The sequence below is a fragment of the Amia ocellicauda genome, chromosome 18 (assembly GCF_036373705.1).
Source record: "Amia ocellicauda isolate fAmiCal2 chromosome 18, fAmiCal2.hap1, whole genome shotgun sequence".
Classification (NCBI taxonomy): domain Eukaryota; kingdom Metazoa; phylum Chordata; class Actinopteri; order Amiiformes; family Amiidae; genus Amia; species Amia ocellicauda.
The window spans coordinates 27,768,059-27,786,470 of NC_089867.1; the positions used below are offsets into that span (position 1 = coordinate 27,768,059).

Below are 18,412 nucleotides of genomic sequence, written 5' to 3' on the forward strand. Positions count from 1 at the left end.
CATATTTGCCAAACAATGCATGTATCCAGTGGAATTATATAAACACTGTTACTGTATCGTTGCATCAGCAGGGAAACGTGTCTGTTTTCAGAAAACCTATTTGCTGATTCAACTTTCTGAGTTCTTGTTTTGTGAAAAGTGAAAGAGCTGATCGAAGGCAGAAGATCTCACCCGGGCTGGTGAACTCAATCACTGTGGGCAGGTATTCGTTGCTGTCCAGATCAATAGGAACAAATGCTGTGTATTTACTGAGGATGTTACAGGCCTTGCTGGTGTGGATTGCATTCAGTTGGTATCTTCTACCAGAACCTGAGAAAAAATTAAAAAGACTGTTAAAGTTTCTTCAGTTGGACTTTTAAATTATACATTAGATATTAGAGTTAATTATTACAACTCTGATAATGCTTTTATCCAATGGAAAGAAGGGTTATACTGTCCTCATCCTGATTCCATGTCTGTGTACACAAGAGAGCCACTATCAAGCACGGCAATGTGAAAGTATGAATGTGCAATAAAAAACGAATTATAATTAAAGTATTATTATTGCGCTTGAACTGGTGCTGATACAAGATATCACCTCAATCAAAAAGAGGAAAATTAAAACTTCTAACAACTCAAAATTTTGGGGGGAATTGGTGTGTGGGCTGAACTGCATTAAACCGGATTGTATTGCCAACATATCAAGGCTGTTTTACAGCATCTCGTTTTCACCTTCAGAATATAGCGAAGGGAGATTCTGGATGAAAAATCATCAGCCTTATTTCTTGCTTTTGTTCTATCTTTTATTGATTACTTAAGTTCTTTGCTTGTTGGTTTACCTAGATTTTCAATTGCAAATCCTTACTAAAGACTTACTTACTGCCAGATCTCTGGCATTCTAATAATGTAATGGGCTTTGAGGTCCGTTTCTGAGTAAAGATGCTATATAGACTTGTATTCTATTGTATTATTTCCATTCAAAAGCTGCCCTTGTGCCCTTGGGGAATTACAACTTGGCCTGACCTCCTCTTACCGTGCTCTATCTCACACTCCTTATCTGCCAACTGTTCAAAATCTTGAATGATGGAGCGTCCAGCCAGATGGTGGAAGGTCTCGTTCCATAAGTCCTCATGGATCTTCTCCTCTCGTTCCCTGCCCTTCAGGAATGGGGTGATGTCAAACGTCACCTCCCATTTAACAGGCTTCCCACACAGCAGCCCAGAGATGACAGCCTTGCAGTCATGCCAGCTCTGATTGGTGTGGTGTGTGGAGTGGGAGTAGTCTAGGTCGGGGGGCTCCAGTGGAGTTTCCATCTCACACAGCTGATGGGTGTAGCCATCTGTAAGGACAGTGAAAAGCTGGCATCTCCACCTTGAACACTATTCTAACATGTCAGGGTCTCATAGCTAAGTGCCACATAGTGTCCCTGCTGTGCGCCCAATGGCAAGACATTATTTAATTGAAATTCAAGTGGTCTAAGATCACAAGCATATGTTCCAACAATTTGGCTATTCTCAATTAATTAGAAAAGGCATATTTATCTTATTGTTTAAGTCATGAACTGTTAATAAACTCATCTCACAGTTATGACTCTTGTTCTAATGCTGGAAGGATGTGGGCGGCTGGCACTCGAAATATGTCCTGCCAAGCTGCCCACTTCTTTTCATGCAGTAAGTCACACAGTATAAACAGTGGAGCTGTAGCATAAGATGGAGGACTAATCCAATTCTCACTGATGAAACTAAAGAGCTGACAAGGCCATTGCACGCCACAAGAGTCACCATTAATGTCAGGCAACAAGCCCAACCGATCCCAGCAGCGCTCGACCAACTGTGCAGTCATAGTCCAGACTGGAAGCGCCAGCTAACGAATGTGCCTCACGAGTCCAAATCCGATCGGTGGTTTGGTTGTGTCAAACAGTGTTGTTGCAAACTCTGTACAACACTGGTGATTCAGTTCCATCCAATAATGTTTAAATTACATGACCAGTAAAGAACAATGTACATATTTTACATTTATACTAATGTTAACATGCAATATATACTGTAAATATTAAATATTACATTGTTATATAATAAATTGGTATTGCTTTCCATACTATTTAAATACATTTTAGTTTGAAATAGTCAAGTGATGTAGATTCACGTTGTTCAAAGATTTTTTCAAATCAGTGTTGCAAACTTCATAGTAATGCCAATTTTTTTGATTTTGTAACATTATTATTTTTGTTCTCATAATGTTGAACACAACACAGTCAGCACGTATCTGGGAAAGTACAAATTGACGTTCAAATGTTATTTCACATGAGGAGGGTGTTGGCTCAGCCGGACTGGAGGCCTTGGCAGCTTCAGCCACTAATTAGCCATAAATTCTGTTTGATATTTTCACATGTTTTTTGTGAAATCATGTAATCTATTTCACATCGTTAAAATACTTTGTCCGTGAGGTGAAATGAGGAGATGTGTGACTGGCCTGTGTCTCCACTGCTGCCCACAGAGGGGCTGTCCGTGGATGACCAGGAGCCATCCTCCACCGCCAGAGTCCGGGCCGTGGCGCTGGGGGGGGGCAGGTCAAGCTCCTGCTCGTTGTCTTGGGTGAGCAGCGAAGGCCGTCTGGGCATGCACCCTCGCACCCTCATGGAAGATGCACAAAGACTGGCCAGTTGAGGCTGCAGGAAAAAGCAGACCTTACCTCGAGGACACACTGACCAACTGGCTGCCAATATACACTCACCTAAAGGATTATTAGGAACACCATACTAATACTGTGTTTGACCCCCTTTCGTCTTCAAAACTGCCTTAATTCTACATGGCATTGATTCAACAAGGTGCTGAAAGCATTCTTTAGAAATGTTGGCCCATATTGATAGGATAGCATCTTGCAGTTGATGGAGATTTGTGGGATGCACATCCAGGGCACGAAGCTCCCGTTCCACCACATCCCAAAGATGCTCTATTGGGTTGAGATCTGGTGACTGTGGGGGCCAGTTTAGTACAGTGAACTCATTGTCATGTTCAAGAAACCAATTTGAAATGATTCGACCTTTGTGACATGGTGCATTATCCTGCTGGAAGTAGCCATCAGAGGATGGGTACATGGTGGTCATAAAGGGATGGACATGGTCAGAAACAATGCTCAGGTAGGCCGTGGCATTTAAACGATGCCCAATTGGCACTAAGGGGCCTAAAGTGTGCCAAGAAAACATCCCCCACACCATTACACCACCACCACCAGCCTGCACAGTGGTAACAAGGCATGATGGATCCATGTTCTCATTCTGTTTACGCCAAATTCTGACTCTACCATCTGAATGTCTCAACAGAAATCGAGACTCATCAGACCAGGCAACATTTTTCCAGTCTTCAACTGTCCAATTTTGGTGAGCTTGTGCAAATTGTAGCCTCTTTTTCCTATTTGTAGTGGAGATGAGTGGTACCCGGTGGGGTCTTCTGCTGTTGTAGCCCATCCGCCTCAAGGTTGTACGTGTTGTGGCTTCACAAATGCTTTGCTGCATACCTCGGTTGTAATGAGTGGTTATTTCAGTCAAAGTTGCTCTTCTATCAGCTTGAATCAGTCGGCCCATTCTCCTCTGACCTCTAGCATCAACAAGGCATTTTCGCCCACAGGACTGCCGCATACTGGATGTTTTTCCCTTTTCACACCATTCTTTGTAAACCCTAGAAATGGTTGTGCGTGAAAATCCCAGTAACTGAGCAGATTGTGAAATACTCAGACCGGCCCGTCTGGCACCAACAACCATGCCACGCTCAAATTGCTTAAATCACCTTTCTTTCCCATTCAGACATTCAGGTTGGAGTTCAGGAGATTGTCTTGACCAGGACCACACCCCTAAATGCATTGAAGCAACTGCCATGTGATTGGTTGATTAGAAAATTGCATTAATGAGAAATTGAACAGGTGTTCCTAATAATCCTTTAGGTGAGTGTACAGTAGGTATCATTAATAATATCTCTGGCTCATATTAAACAAGGAATGGTCAAATAATAGTGCTATAATAATAATGGAACGGCATAACTAAAATAAGTCAATTGAAATGTGTATATGAATATAAATACACACACAAGGGCTTCCTGTCTGAGTTTCTTCCCCAAATTATATCCTTACACCCTTACACCCTCACTGTGTTTTGCCAGACTTACCAACATATTAACTACATTTAATTTAAGTAGCAGTGATTTGTTTAAATGTATTTTAAAGTTAATGCACACCTACAACACAAACTTCAGATGAGCAATTTGACCTTGTAAAGCTAGAGAAAGTTTGGATTCTTACTCCTAAACAGCCTAATCTTTTGACAGATCTTCTGAAGGGCAGACTTTAGGATAAATTATTCATCCAGTTGTCTGAAAAGGGTATGAAAGCGATTTAGGTGTCAAAGTAATTACGAACACTTAACACCAAATGGTTTTAGTCAGAAAATTCTTTAAAAAAAATTCTTTTAGCAAGCCTGTAAGCCAATTAAATGTGATATTGTGGTTAATTTCAACACGTGAAACACTGCGTTCTTCCATTTAAATTCACACTAATCATCATTCTGATCACGCCACACACCCAACGTCCTTATTGACATTTATACTAATTGCAGTTTAATCCATTAACACAAACTCGTCTCTCTGGCGATAATAAAGTCTATTAGGCTCACCGCAGGCAGCGCCAAGCAGAATAACTCAAGGCATCTCTTAATCAGCGTTTCGGTGGTTAACCCACCCAACATTGCTTCCAAATCGATTACTCTCCATTTAAAGGAAAATGATCTTTATTAACAGTGCCTGTTGCGCTGTAACGTAGAGTGACTTCTGTGTTTTTTTCTATAACAGCAGCTCAGCACTGATCCAATGATTGGTGTGTTTTATACTTCTCTCTGTGTGAAAATGAATCTGGCCTCATACCAATCTTTCCAAAGCAAGAAGCAGAAATCCACCCAGATCAACGGTGTGAGAAATAACTGTGATACAATCCAAACTTTCCCGAATAGCTAATAATGTTGTATGGATCCAGCAGTGATATTTTAAAGCGCAAGTTGCATTTTTTGTGGTCTTTAATTTAAAATAAATGTTTTAATGGTGTGTAATTCAAAGAAAAAAATGCATCAGATTCCCTTTTATTTATTTTGTATTTTGAATAGTGTGTACTTCAAAGAAAGACATTCATGCAACTGCCTCTGTTTTCCTAAACCCTGTAATACTTTATTATATTTTTGTTAGTACTTTTACAAACGTAAATCTCTGCACAATGTTTATATTTTTCATTTGTATGCTACACAGTTTAATGTCATAAAATACCTGAGTGGCTTTCCTCTAGAATTAATGGACATTTGTCAGCAATAATTGCTGATTGCAGCCTGTAGAGGTCAAAACCATTACTTTGAAGAGCATTGTTTGTATGATATAAATTGCCCTGGTGCCCTTACTGCTATCTCTATATAGATGAGGTTTGAAGTCAGGGAGATGCAATCTCCCCAAAACTCTTCATGGCAACTCTTAAAGAAGTATCCGAGACTTTGGACTGGGAATAAAAAGGAATCAAGTTAAACAGCTGATTTGAATAACTTACAATTTGCGGATTTGTCAAATCTGCAAAAACACCTGACGACCAGCAGTTTCAAATTCAAGAACACTGAGATTCAAAAAAGAAAACTGGACTCAAAATGAACGTGAGTAATACCAAACTCATGTTTAACAGCTTTGGTAAATCTCCAAAAATTGAGGCAGATCAACGGATACTCGAAGAAGTCAAAAGTCACGTCTACCTTGGACAATAAATCAGCATGGACGGATATTATTGAAGATATCAAAAGAAGTGTAAAAATGGGATCATGTTTCATAATATTTGAAGATGTCATCAATTTCAGAATGAATGACAATCTTCAGTCTTTGCTGTTCTTTAGCACACACCAGCTCAACCATTTCCAGTGCACAGGGCTTGACTAATGTCGCTGCACACTTTTGTGGCTTCTTGGTTTTTTGCAATCAAAAACGTGACCTTGTAAAATGCTTCTAGACAAGGTGTTTGCATTGGAGAAAGTCCAAGTTTAGGCAAAGATACTGATGCCTCAAATCGAGCTTCTATCTGTCCAAAGACCTCAAGACTGTCTGAGACATTCCCAGGGTGAATGGAAGAAAGATGCTCGTTCAGTTTCAAATGGGTTCATGCTGTCGGTGCATCTAGAAAGAATACAATTAAAACACCCAGACTAATGAATGACCTGCGATGAAGTCTTCCTCAGGCAGGTTAAAAGAGCTCACTCTCTGTATTCTGGGACACAGAAAATGACATGGGGAATATTCAGTTTTAAGTGCACTTGTTTTCCTGGTTGTGTGTTGTTAATAGGACAGGCCTAGTACTGGTCTATAGTTGTTGGTTTAATTTCATTGATTGAGTATCAGCATTTGTGCTTCCTCAAAACAATGTCCGTTTTCTATCTTTTCTATCTTTGAAAGCCATTTTTTTTAAATCAGTGTTTATTAAAATCATGATACACAATCTGCAAAAGAAGAACAGATTCAGATTAATTTCTTTAGTTCTTATTATCGTCAGTTTGAGATTTACTCTCTCTCCGATACAGTGCAAACATTTCAAATCTCTGAAAATCAGCCGCAGTTAATTTGCCAGCAAAGAATCTCTTTCCAATTTAACTGTCAGTGGCAATTAATATAAACGAGAAGGAACAAGAAGAAGTCACGTCCTTCATTAGTCAACCTAAAAATATAATCTTCCTCGTGCGTCTTCTAGACTCAGTTAATGTTCTCAGAGCAGGGGGGTCAGTCGACATTTCTGCACCTCTTTGTGCTTCGCAGAGACAAATCTGATCAGGGAAATATTTCCTTATAGCTTCCAGAGAGAAAATATTAATCTTCTGAAAGTACAAGGCAGCGCTGGGTTCATCACGTACTCCTCTGACTGAAGAAGCATATTTTATCATACCACGTTTTCTTAAAAGACAAACCTCGTCCATCTGTTAGTATGTTCTATCAAAGTCTTCAAGGCTTTTCGTGTCAGTTGTTGGGTGTTTATTCATTCACATTAAACAAGTAACAATTATTTTAACCTTTTATATATTTTTTCCCTCATCCTCCCGTATTGTTATTACTTCTATTTTTTTAATGTACCTTCTCCTATGCCTACCCCACCCTTTAGCACCCACTTGGGACTTGACTGTATTGTCTGCACTTTTGTACTATGATATATGTTTATTTTCCACTGTATTTGGAACTGATTTAAATGTCTGCACTATGTGACCCAAGGTAAGGACGTCTGCTGAGACATAAATAATAATATTATTATTATTATTATTATTATTATTATTATTATTATTAATAATAATAATAATAATAATAATAATAATAATAATAATAATGTTTATCTACATTCTCAACAGAAATGTTCTATTTGTAGCCTATATGTTCCATCCAGATTATTTATTTATTGCTTGTTTGTTGTAAAGCATTGCTTGTATCATTATTAATGTGTTCTAGGTATGTGCTTGGTTTTCCCATTCTTGTTGCACTTGTTCATAGTGCTGCGGTCTTTGAGGAGTCGTTGTTGTGCTGCGGAAGATGGAAAGTCTTATTGACGTTTATGGAGAGTAATTTTGTTTGTCACTTCACTACTGCTTCAAACACAAAATGTCTCTGCCCATGTGCTCTGCGGTGGCACCCTCATTTAACAGATTTATTAAACAAGGGAAATAATATATCCTGTGCTCATTGTAGTCCTTCATGTCTCCTCCCAGGCTCTGTAGAAATCGCACCAGCAGAAGAAATGTTAAAAAGCAAACATAGTGTCTTTAACTGGAAAAGCAGATCACTGACTGAAAATATGGATATTATCATATGATACTTAAATTCACTGTATCAAATCTAAAAACCTCATGATTTAAAACTAATTATGTTTCCTTTGAAAGATTTGTAGCTGTATTTTGTTTGTGGCGTACCAATGTCACAGGCGGCTTGGGTAAAAGTCAGATGGAGACCCATTGCAAACCATCTCCCTCTGGCTTGAAGTCGCACATGAATTTGTGCTGTGATCAGTAATTTGCGATTCCAAATTGAGATAAATAAATTAATAAACAACTGAATTAATGGCTTACTTGAAAGTCTGCCATCCACTGAGCCCCATAGTCCGGAGTGGCTGGCCCAGTCAGCTCCTGGACCTTGGCTCTCCTCAGGGGGTTCTTTCCCACAGCAGAGCTGGGGTCACTGGGAGTGTAGGCCTTTCTGATGGGGTTGTAATCGACGATCTGATTCGTGCTGTACGCGCGTCTCCGTGGTGAATTCCTGTCATCCATGCCTAAGCAACACACAGGGGATGGAATGAGACGCTGGTCGACCCGAACTGAATTCTGACCTTCAAGAGCAAATGGGTTTTCACCAAAACATGAAACATGGCATGAAAACACATGAAGGAGGGAGGGTTTCTCATCCACAGGTTCCCCTGCATTTAAAAAAAGCCAACAATACTTAGACTGAGTTCTTATTTAAAACCTTCTTGTCAACAGTGCTGGGAAGATAAATGATCAAGTACATGCTTAAAAAATTTAATCTAATTTGTCTTCCTTACTTAATTGCACTTAATTGAGTAAATTTTGTACTTAATTGACCTATATTAATACTGTTTCCAGGACTTGAGCCATTGCAGATTTTAAATAATTTACAAGAATTAAGACTGAGGGTCACTACTTTACATGAAGAAACACAAATACAAATAGTATCAAATCGGGCTGGTGTGCAATTTTCCTTCAAATGAAATTATCCAGTTTTCTGAAGGCTATCAAATTTTATTAAATTATATAAAAAAGATAGAATATATAAAATCTTTGTGTTTCAAGATGTATTTTTCATCCAGACTTGCAGGGGAACAGTCTGTGTCCAATTCAGTATTTTTAAGGAACCCTTAAAGTACCCAGAGTGTCATCTTTATAACATGAAAGACAAACAGTTTAGATCAATAGTTTATTCACATTTCTTAGTTGTCTACATACGTTTCAGTGATTTCCTTAAACTTGAACATCAGTGTTGATTTAAAGATTACACTTCTTATTATGAGCAGTCCTCCCACACACACACATCGTAGTTATTTTTGAAACTGCTTTTTAAAAATAAATAAACCGGTATTTTTATATATTTTTGATAGGAATTGGCAGCAAATATTCATTATAATGTAGTAAGTATCATTAACATGATCATTAACAAATTATTTTTTCTGGAAGTAATGGCAAAAGCAGCAATAGGTTTATGAAGTAAAGATGTCAATCTCGTTATTATGCGGAGTTATTTTCTTTCTCATCATGGGCATTTTCTCTCATCCTTAAAGGCATACCCCCAGTCTCCTGGTCTACGCTGCCTGTTAGACACTCTGACGGGGCGTCCTGGTAAGTGTCACACAGGGACCCCGGGGCCCCGTCTCTCAGGGACCCCACGACTCCATCTCGCATCGCCCCTCTGCTCTCACTACTGATTTTCCCCGGGTCCTCCTCCTGTGATTGGTAGAAGACGGAGCTGGCCGACTCGTGGGAACGCATCATGCTGTAGCGCCGCCTCTTGTCCTGTCAATCGAGAGAGAACAAGGGGCCGTGGATGCTGCATTCAATCAGCCTCCTTTATTATTGATTACAGTTATTCTTAAGCTGACACATTTGTGAGGATTTATACTCGCTAACATACAATGTTCCACATATACTCATTATTTAATCTCATGGCTATTAATATGAATATTTTGAATTTTCGTTCCATGGAATAGTACTCAATTGTTCCATTGGAGCAAATCATGTGTGTTGAGTTGTTTTTAAAAATATATTTATAATGTAATTTTATTTATTTGCAAATCACGAGGATCCTACTTGAATTGATTCAAACTGCAATCACAGTTCCAAATTTAAATAAATGACCACAAGTGATGCAATTCTCTTCCTGTCACATTTGCTTCTGTTCTCAATGGCTTTGTGGAAGCCTTGCTGCTTGCTGATCCCCCAAATTTGCAGCTCGGAGGAATCAAAAGGAGAGGCAAGTGATTGCATCTAAAACCAACAGAGAATAATCAGGTATGGTCCTGACACAAACAAACACCCACTGTTTAAAGCAGAAAAACAGGTCCCAAGAGTAAAGGAAAATAAGCATATCATTAGAGTTTTATTAAACAGCTCAGGCTTTGCCATCAGAAAGGATTTTTATCAAAAAACATTTTATGACAGTTGCTTGTTTAGGCTGCTTATTTTATGCTTCACTAACTTCCAGAAAGTGAAGCTTTCCAATGGAAAAGTGGGGAATATATTATATCAGAAATCAGAAAACTAACTAAAAGTATGACAATCATAATATCATATTCAAAAGGGGCGTTTAAGAATGTAAATTGAGCTTTCAGGACATCCATTCCAATGAACTCTGCAAAGTGGAATTTCACACAGAACTAGGAGAATCTGTCAGAATAACCTTGGATACCCAAATTCCCCTTCTTGTCAATGACAAAAAAGCAAATACATTCCACAGTGTAATATATTCCCCTCAAATATCTCTCTTGATTGTTTGAGAATAGAGCACATAATAGAACAAACTGCCATCCTGGTTTTACTGGGAATATGTTTGTTAGATCAAAACTGATCACAGATTCCTATCTGGGTCATATCAGTTTATTGAAGCCAATTTTCCCAATTTCAATGATAGTCACTACTTTCCAAGCTTATAAGTAACATTAATATGAAAGTTTTACTCACAGACTTGGGGTTGGGGTGATAGCGAGATATGTCACAGACAACGCTGTAGCCAATCAGGCGATCTCCAGGGAAGAGGAAGGTGGTGCCCACCGGGGAGAGCAACACTTCCTTAGTCTCAGGAAACAACCATTCGATAGTGACGTCACTCAGAACCGGAGACATGGATTTCTTCAAAGATTTGATCATCTGTCAAGAGCCATGAAATGCAGTGAACCGTCAGAACAGTCCATTTGAAATACTCCTCCACTATATCACAGTATCTTAGTATCATACATGATACTAAAATAGGTGGCTCAGCAGATATAATCTCGACAGCACAGGCTATTCAGAGGGACTTAGATAACATTAAGTTGTGGGCCGACACCTGGCAGATGAAATTCAATGTGGACAAGTGCAAGGTATTACATGCAGGTAACAAAAATGTCCACTATAATTACACTATGGGAGGAATAGAACTAGATGAAGTAACGCATGAGAAAGACCTAGGAGTCTACGTGGACTCCTCACTTTCTCCATCCAAACAATGTGGGGAAGCAATAAAAAAGGCAAACACAATGCTAGGGTATATTGTCAAAAGTGAGAACAAGGGCAGTGATGTTCAGACTGTACAATGCACTAGTTAGAGCTCATCTGGATACTGTGGACAGTTCTGGGCTCCACACTTCAAGAAAGATATCGCTGCTCTAGAGGCAGTTCAGAGGAGAGCAACCAGACTTATTCCAGGTCTGAAGGGAATGTCCTACTGAGAGACTGAGGAACTGAACCTTTTCACCCTGGAACAGAGGAGACTACATGGGGACTTGATTCAAGTCTTCAAAATCATGAAAGTCATCGACCACATCAAACCAGAGGAGCTTTTCCAGATCAGCAGGGCCACACACACCTGGGGACACAAATGGAAATTGGGCTTCAAGGCATTCAAGACAGAAAACAGGAGACACTTCTTCACACAGAGAGGCGTCACAATCTGGAACAAACTCCCCAGCGATGTGGTAGGAGCTGAACATTTGGGAACATTTAAAGTCAGACTGGATAGGATCCTTGGATCACTTAGTTATTAATGGACACCAAACGAGCACGATGGGGCGAATGGCCTCCTCTCGATTGTAAACTTTCTTATGTTCTTATGTTCTTATCCCTCCCTAAAGGTATGCCTCGCATCAGAGGGATAAAGACGCCACCAAACAATCAATCAAGGTGTCTTCAGGAGAAATGGATTATCATCACAGCTTTGGTCATTTGTGGAAAACAATGGTCCAAGTATGTCAAAGCTGTTTCTTGAAGAGTCAGCTTAAACCACATGGCTGCAGAGATTGTTCCAGACCCTCATAACCCTGTGAAGAAGACTCCTATTTTCAGTCTTGAATGTTTGCTAAACTGCATTTCCACTTGTGTCTCCAGGCCCTTCTGAAAGTATACACTATCCTATCAGTTAATTCACATACCAGTGATGGTGCAGCAACTATCTCAGGCTTTTTCTTGTCTCGACCATGTTCACCATTAATTAAATACCTATTATTTAAATATCAAGGTTCACATCATGTTCATGGAAAGTGTGCAAGCATTGCGCACAGATCAGCCATTTCAAATGAATGCAGAAGCCATTACACATGGGCACCTTTGGCTGTAGCCTCTCTCCTTCGATCAGAAACTCAGCCGTGCCTCTCGACACGGTGGAAAGGCCGATCACCAGCCTCCTGCAGGCGTTCTGTCCGATCCCAAAACTGTAACACCTGCAGGGAAAAGACAGGGACTGCCTTAGTAACTTGCCTTGCAAAATATTGTGTATTCAATACAACAACAGCAACAACAGTCTGAGCTGGACAGCTGTGCGCTATAGGGATGGTGAGATCACAGTATCACAGATCTAGTACAGGTAATATTAAATCACCCTCAAAGTAAACGCACATCAATCCACTACAACTATCAAAAAACACGAGCATTACTTGTTAGCACAGACAAAACTGCACAAGCTGTGTGTATTTAATATTAATTAAAGTTTAACAGACACAGAAACAGATTTAGGTTTACTTGCATAGCCAGTAATTGTCTTTCAATATTCAATGCTTTTAATTGAAACCATGTAAGGATCAGGTGACATCAGTTGTTTTAACTTTCACATATTATCATTAATTCATAAATGACACTTAAGATGTCTGTCAGAAGGGCATGAGAACAAATAAACATAAGACATTGTCCAATCGAGAGGAGGCCATTCGCCCCATCGTGCTCGTTTGGTGTCCATTAATATCTAAGTGATCAAGGATCCTATCCAGTCTGTTTTTGAATGTTCCCAAATTGTCTCTTCAGCCACATCGCTGGGGAGTTTGTTCAGATTGTGACGCCTCTCTGTGTGAAGAAGTGTCTCCTGTTTTCTGCCTTGAATGCCTTGAAGCCCAATTTCCATTTGTGTCCCAGGTGCGTGTGTCCCTGCTGATCTGGAAAAGCTCCTCTGGTCTGATGTGGTCGATGCCTTTCATGATTTTGAAGACTTGGATCAAGTCCCCACATAGTCTCCTCTGTTCCAGGGTGAGAAGGTTCAGTTCCCTCAGTCTCTCAGACATTCAAACCTGGAACCATGGACCATTTTTTGGTGTTGAAGTATACTGAATACTTCAGTTGCAAATGGAAAACAGGAATTATTTAATGCAGTGCAAGGTTATTTCTCAGTTTTTCTCAGTAAAATCACCTTTAAACACATTCAGTTTGTCTTATGTATTATATGTTATAGGTTTATGAAGAATCGCTCATTTCCCACAATAAACAGAGAAAGATATCTGACGTTGACTGTAAAGGCTTTTGCTTATTCAGTCTGGGCAAAAGGAGCAGATTACAATAAAGAAGAAGGCCCAGCCACCGTGACCTTTCACTCGGTTGCCTGAACTGACACAGCGCTCGGAAGCCAGACGCTGACTGCCATTTACTGTGAATGTCATCCGGACGTGTGGATCTGAGTGCGGTGCAAATGATTATCTAGGCCAGCTACATTGGTTTAGCTTCATTTCCATAATCAGATGCTCTAAGCAATTTCAAAGAAAGAAGAATGACAGTGAATTAATTCAATATTTGTGTGCCTGACGGAGGCAGCCCGCTGTTATCAACCCCATCAGTTGCTAGGCCACCCGAGAGTGCAGGCGCTGCACATCGTCCGCTCCTCATGTTGGGTTGGTTTGGATCCCTTACTCGGTTTTCTTCAAACTGCTTTATATGACCTTTCACATGATCTGTAGACAAAGTTGCACTGCAGTGAACAGTGTCCCTAAAAGTGACATGACCTCTCTCGATAAAACAGTTTCAAACAGTGATACTGAGAATGATTGAATCCTTCAGTCCCCAAAACAATATCCATCTGGTATGCACATAAGAACATGAGAAAGTGTCCAATCGAGAGGAGCCCATTCGCCCCATCGTGCTTGTTTAGTGTCCATTAATAACTAAGTGATCAAGGATCCTATCCAGTCGCTGGGGAGTTTGTTCCAGACTGTAGCAGTGTTTGTTTGTTTATTGTTTCAAGTATGTCACAAACTTATGTACGTCTGTGCGGGGAGTGAGAGAGAGTGAGAGAGAGTGGCTTCAGAGGGGCAGGGCTTCAGAGCTCACACAGGATCAGGGAGTGAGAGAGGTATGTCTGCCGCGTCCTTCAACAGGGCTGCTCTTATTTTGAGTCAATAAGAGTGGAGACCACAATAACACAAACAAAAATGACATCATTGTAATACTAATAAGGGAAATTAGCTTATTTTGTTGACTAGCTTTTCAAGACATCCTGATAAGTTGACCTTTAAAAGTCATGAATAGTTAAATACTTGTTCCTGTAGACAACTAGGGTTATTAACTTATTGATGGATTACATTAAAGTCATTAACAACAAAAGGAAAGTAGGAGACAATTTAGCTCTCCAGGACAAGCAGAAAATATCATGGCTTTAAAATTGCTGTTTTGCCTCTTTCATGTGACAAATGTGCAATATTTCAATTTCCCCTCGAGACAATGTGCTGGAAACATAAAATGTAGATACTTGATTAATTTGGCCATTGATTTTTGTAATTGGTTTTAAAAGGCTAACCAGTACACTTGAAACACTTGAAGCCTAGTCTGCCTTGCTTGTTTGAGCCGATCAATTAAAACGTTTAAGGGATGGGAGGCGCCTCAATGTTACCTGGTGAAACGCGCGTGACTCCGGACGAGCTCGATGACTTTTCCTGTGTTGCTGACGGCACCATCCGTGAGCAGGAAGAGCAGGCGAGGATGACCGCGGTACAGGGGCTGCCGCAGGATCCAGTTCAGAGGAGAGAGGATGTTGGTGCCACCCATGTCTGCTCGGATCTTTTTGATATACTCACAAGCCAGTGCCAACGAGTCCTGAATGAAATTTGACATTTAATTTTTGATGCTTGATGCAAAATGTCTCGAATCACAACAGCTATCATTAGTATCCATATTTTCTTTTCCTATCTTTCTTTTGTGGATTTCTTTTTTGTGGAAAAAAATCTGCTAAATCTGAAATATAGGGTCATGACTGGGTTGTCATATTTAAAAAAATAATGTAACTTCTTATTTCAAGTATCCAATTATTTCCCTTATTATTTATTTTCCCTCTGACGTATGATTTCCTAAACCCTGACAATGACACTGACTGTAGTCTGAAGCAGCTGTAACTGTAATCAACAACCTGAACCTGTAGAAACTTGAGGAGCCACAGGAAGTCACTGGTATGAAGAGAACCAAGGATGAACCAGTTGATTTCTACCCATACCCTCAATTATTCGCAGGCCACTGCAATTACCAGTTTGATAGCTGGCATTGAAAACCAATTTGGATCCAGCATGCAGCACACATGATGTTGTTTTTAGGTGGATAGTCAAGGGTAAGGATGATAATTATACTGCACTAAAAACATAACCTTAACTATACAAACATTGAAATAAAGACTGCATGCAAAAATAGTGCTGTTATTGAGTTCATACTTCATTGTAGGTCTGACTCGCAGGAAACAGGGTCTTGAAATTGGAGCCAAAACCAATGATATTGAAAAGACAGGCTGGAACCAGGCTCTTCAAAATGACCACCATGGCATCCTGGGGAAGATGGGCACACACACGGTCAGGAGAGGGACACACAACAAGAGAAACAAGAGTAGACACAAAAAGAGAATTAACAAAGCCCCTAAAAATAATCATGTATAGTTTCACCAAAAAATATGTTGTTATGATCTTGTGTAAATGTAGAACACAGTTTGGAATGACTTAGATAATGGTGTTCGATAAATTACTTCATAATAATATATATTATATAATCATATTGTTATTCTATGATCAAGAAGTTGTTTTCTTTTCAATTAATAAGCTCTCGCTCCATCTGGTTAATTACCTCCCATTCTGTCACTAAAAGGAGACTTTTCGGGATTAAATTCCCGCTTGATAAACAGAGCTATTAGCCGCCTGTGTGGCTGCAGCCCTAAGAGCGAGTAATGGACGAGTGCAGGTGCACTTAGGGACCTCCGCGGTAATTAGCGCAAATCTGTCTGGAATTTCAGCGTCCCTATTCAAATTATACCGCAGCAGCAAATTACAGCTATTAGCATATCTCACGTTTTAATAAAGAATTTGTGGATGATTAATTATGACAGGGCAAAGTAAATTGTTTTGCTATTAGTGGAAGCTACCGTCGATGGAATATAAAAGAAAAAGAAGAGTCGCTGTCATAATGAGTCCTTTGTAAGGTTTTCAGTGTTATATTAGAAAATAAAAGTAAAATGGCTTGGATTTTACTTTCCCCCCAGTTAAATCCCCCCGGTGACTATCTAGCACTTAAAACACGAACACCTGAACCACTAATACAATACCATTATTACACTATCATTACATATACAATAATACTTTATTTCAACTTTAAAGCTTTGTATTAGTCATCCGTTTGTTATGCGATTATTGTTAATCAATAACAAATACATTTTAAATATGGGCATAATGAATGATGCTGTCCAAGCGTCTAAATCTTCACAAATTGAGGGAGAAGGAATAAAAGCATAACAAAAACCATTCTGGTCATTGCCAGAACCCTTGCAAATGTATAAAAAGCATATATCGGCGAGGTGTGCACACAACAAAAAGTTTACAGTAGAAAAAAAAACACCATTAATAATAATAAAAATAATAACAAAAATAAATAAACAGTGTAACGTGTATATTGTTTTGTAGCTGATGGCAACACTACAATTTGTTTTCCTAATCAGGGCGTAGGTTTAATTTCAGGAGGAGGGAACAAGATGTCCCCGTGAGAGAATACGCAGGCATAAATAAAAGCATGGGCCAACCGGCTATGGGAAAACTACACACAAGCTTGATAGCGGTTATAGTTATGGTAGAAAAAAGAAGCAGCTATAAAATAAGTTTATTTTTACATTAGTACAGAATCTTTCTTTACTGTGAACATGTATATGCAGACACACAACCTTACTGGTTTCTGTTCCTCTTGTTCCAGGGACAACAAAACCAATGTTGTCCCAGGAAGAGCATGCCCTAAACCAATATATTGTAGCGATCCTGGCTATGTGTGTATGTGTTTAATTGGGGTGTTGTTGCTGTGTGGGGTTAGGGAGGGATGTTTGTGGGTTATTGTGTCTGTGTGGTCCCCCGTCTCCAGGTGGTACAGATCTGAAGGAAAAAGAGGGAAAGTGGATGTAGAGAAGATTAATAAACGACAGTCTTGCTTTGGAAAACTCTGCTTCGACTGCTTTCATTTCCATAGCGACCAGAGTCACTACAATATGTTAAGAGTATTAAACTCATGGTTGTGATGTCATTGCAAAGCCACTAACAATGACTCTTGTACGTAAAAACAAAACAGTTTGCAGAGCAAGTAGGCAAACCTGCAATAGGAGCTAAACTAATTTATTTTATTTTGGTAGAATAAATTAAGCAATGAATTATTTAAATAAGGATTTTTTTATGAAGCCTTGACATTTTGTAGCTAAATTGATTCAACAAACTATTTTTAGCCACTGCTTTATCCAGTTCAGCGTACCGTCTCTCCATACCTGAATGATAATAGAGAATAGAAACGATAAAAAAAATTATATTAAATTGAAAATGTAAAATAAAAACATTTTGGAGTAAAAAATATAATTAAATTTCCAGGAATATAATTAATCAGAAGGCCTTTATTGTAGACTTATACATTTTGAACAGGGCATCAGCCCAAAAATGCATTCATACATAAAATAAATGGGTAAACAACACTGCTAAACAAACATATATTTACATATCAGTATTTATGTTTATATCCCAGATCTCTCAGATCTAAAAACATTGGTTGACACTCTAGAATCAGGAATTCTGTATATATGATAATGATCTTAAACGCAGTATGTAGATCCTGGAACACATTTTAAATGTTAGAATGTGTAATAAAGCAAATGATACAAGATGGAAACAGGCCGTAGCAACATTGAAAGCAGTGGCTCAGGTTGGAGGGAGGCAATTTCAGTGTCATGTTTGTGCCCCCAAAATGCAGTCGGAGAATCCCCCCCCCCCCTCTTCCCACTTTATAATCATTAGATCTGCTTCATTGCAATGGCTTGATTGACTGCCAGGGCTTTCTAATTGCAAACCTGTTCGTCAGATAATTGAAATTCACCGCTGATAACATACATTAAGACTAATTACAGGCCTATAGGAGTCTGCATTGGAATGCCTTTGAAAG

General features: G+C 39.3%; 1 protein-coding gene across 1 annotated transcript in view; it reads right to left on the reverse strand.

Moving 5' to 3' along the window:
* vwa5b1 (von Willebrand factor A domain containing 5B1) overlaps nucleotides 1-18,412 on the reverse strand; it is a 56,241-nt gene that overhangs the window by 16,791 nt on the left and 21,038 nt on the right. Inside the window, 9 exon segments of the mRNA XM_066691072.1 lie at nucleotides 172-309; nucleotides 1,013-1,318; nucleotides 2,452-2,647; nucleotides 8,090-8,289; nucleotides 9,319-9,544; nucleotides 10,709-10,894; nucleotides 12,327-12,441; nucleotides 14,868-15,070; nucleotides 15,676-15,786. Of these exon segments, the coding sequence (XP_066547169.1) occupies nucleotides 172-309; nucleotides 1,013-1,318; nucleotides 2,452-2,647; nucleotides 8,090-8,289; nucleotides 9,319-9,544; nucleotides 10,709-10,894; nucleotides 12,327-12,441; nucleotides 14,868-15,070; nucleotides 15,676-15,786 (1,681 nt within the window).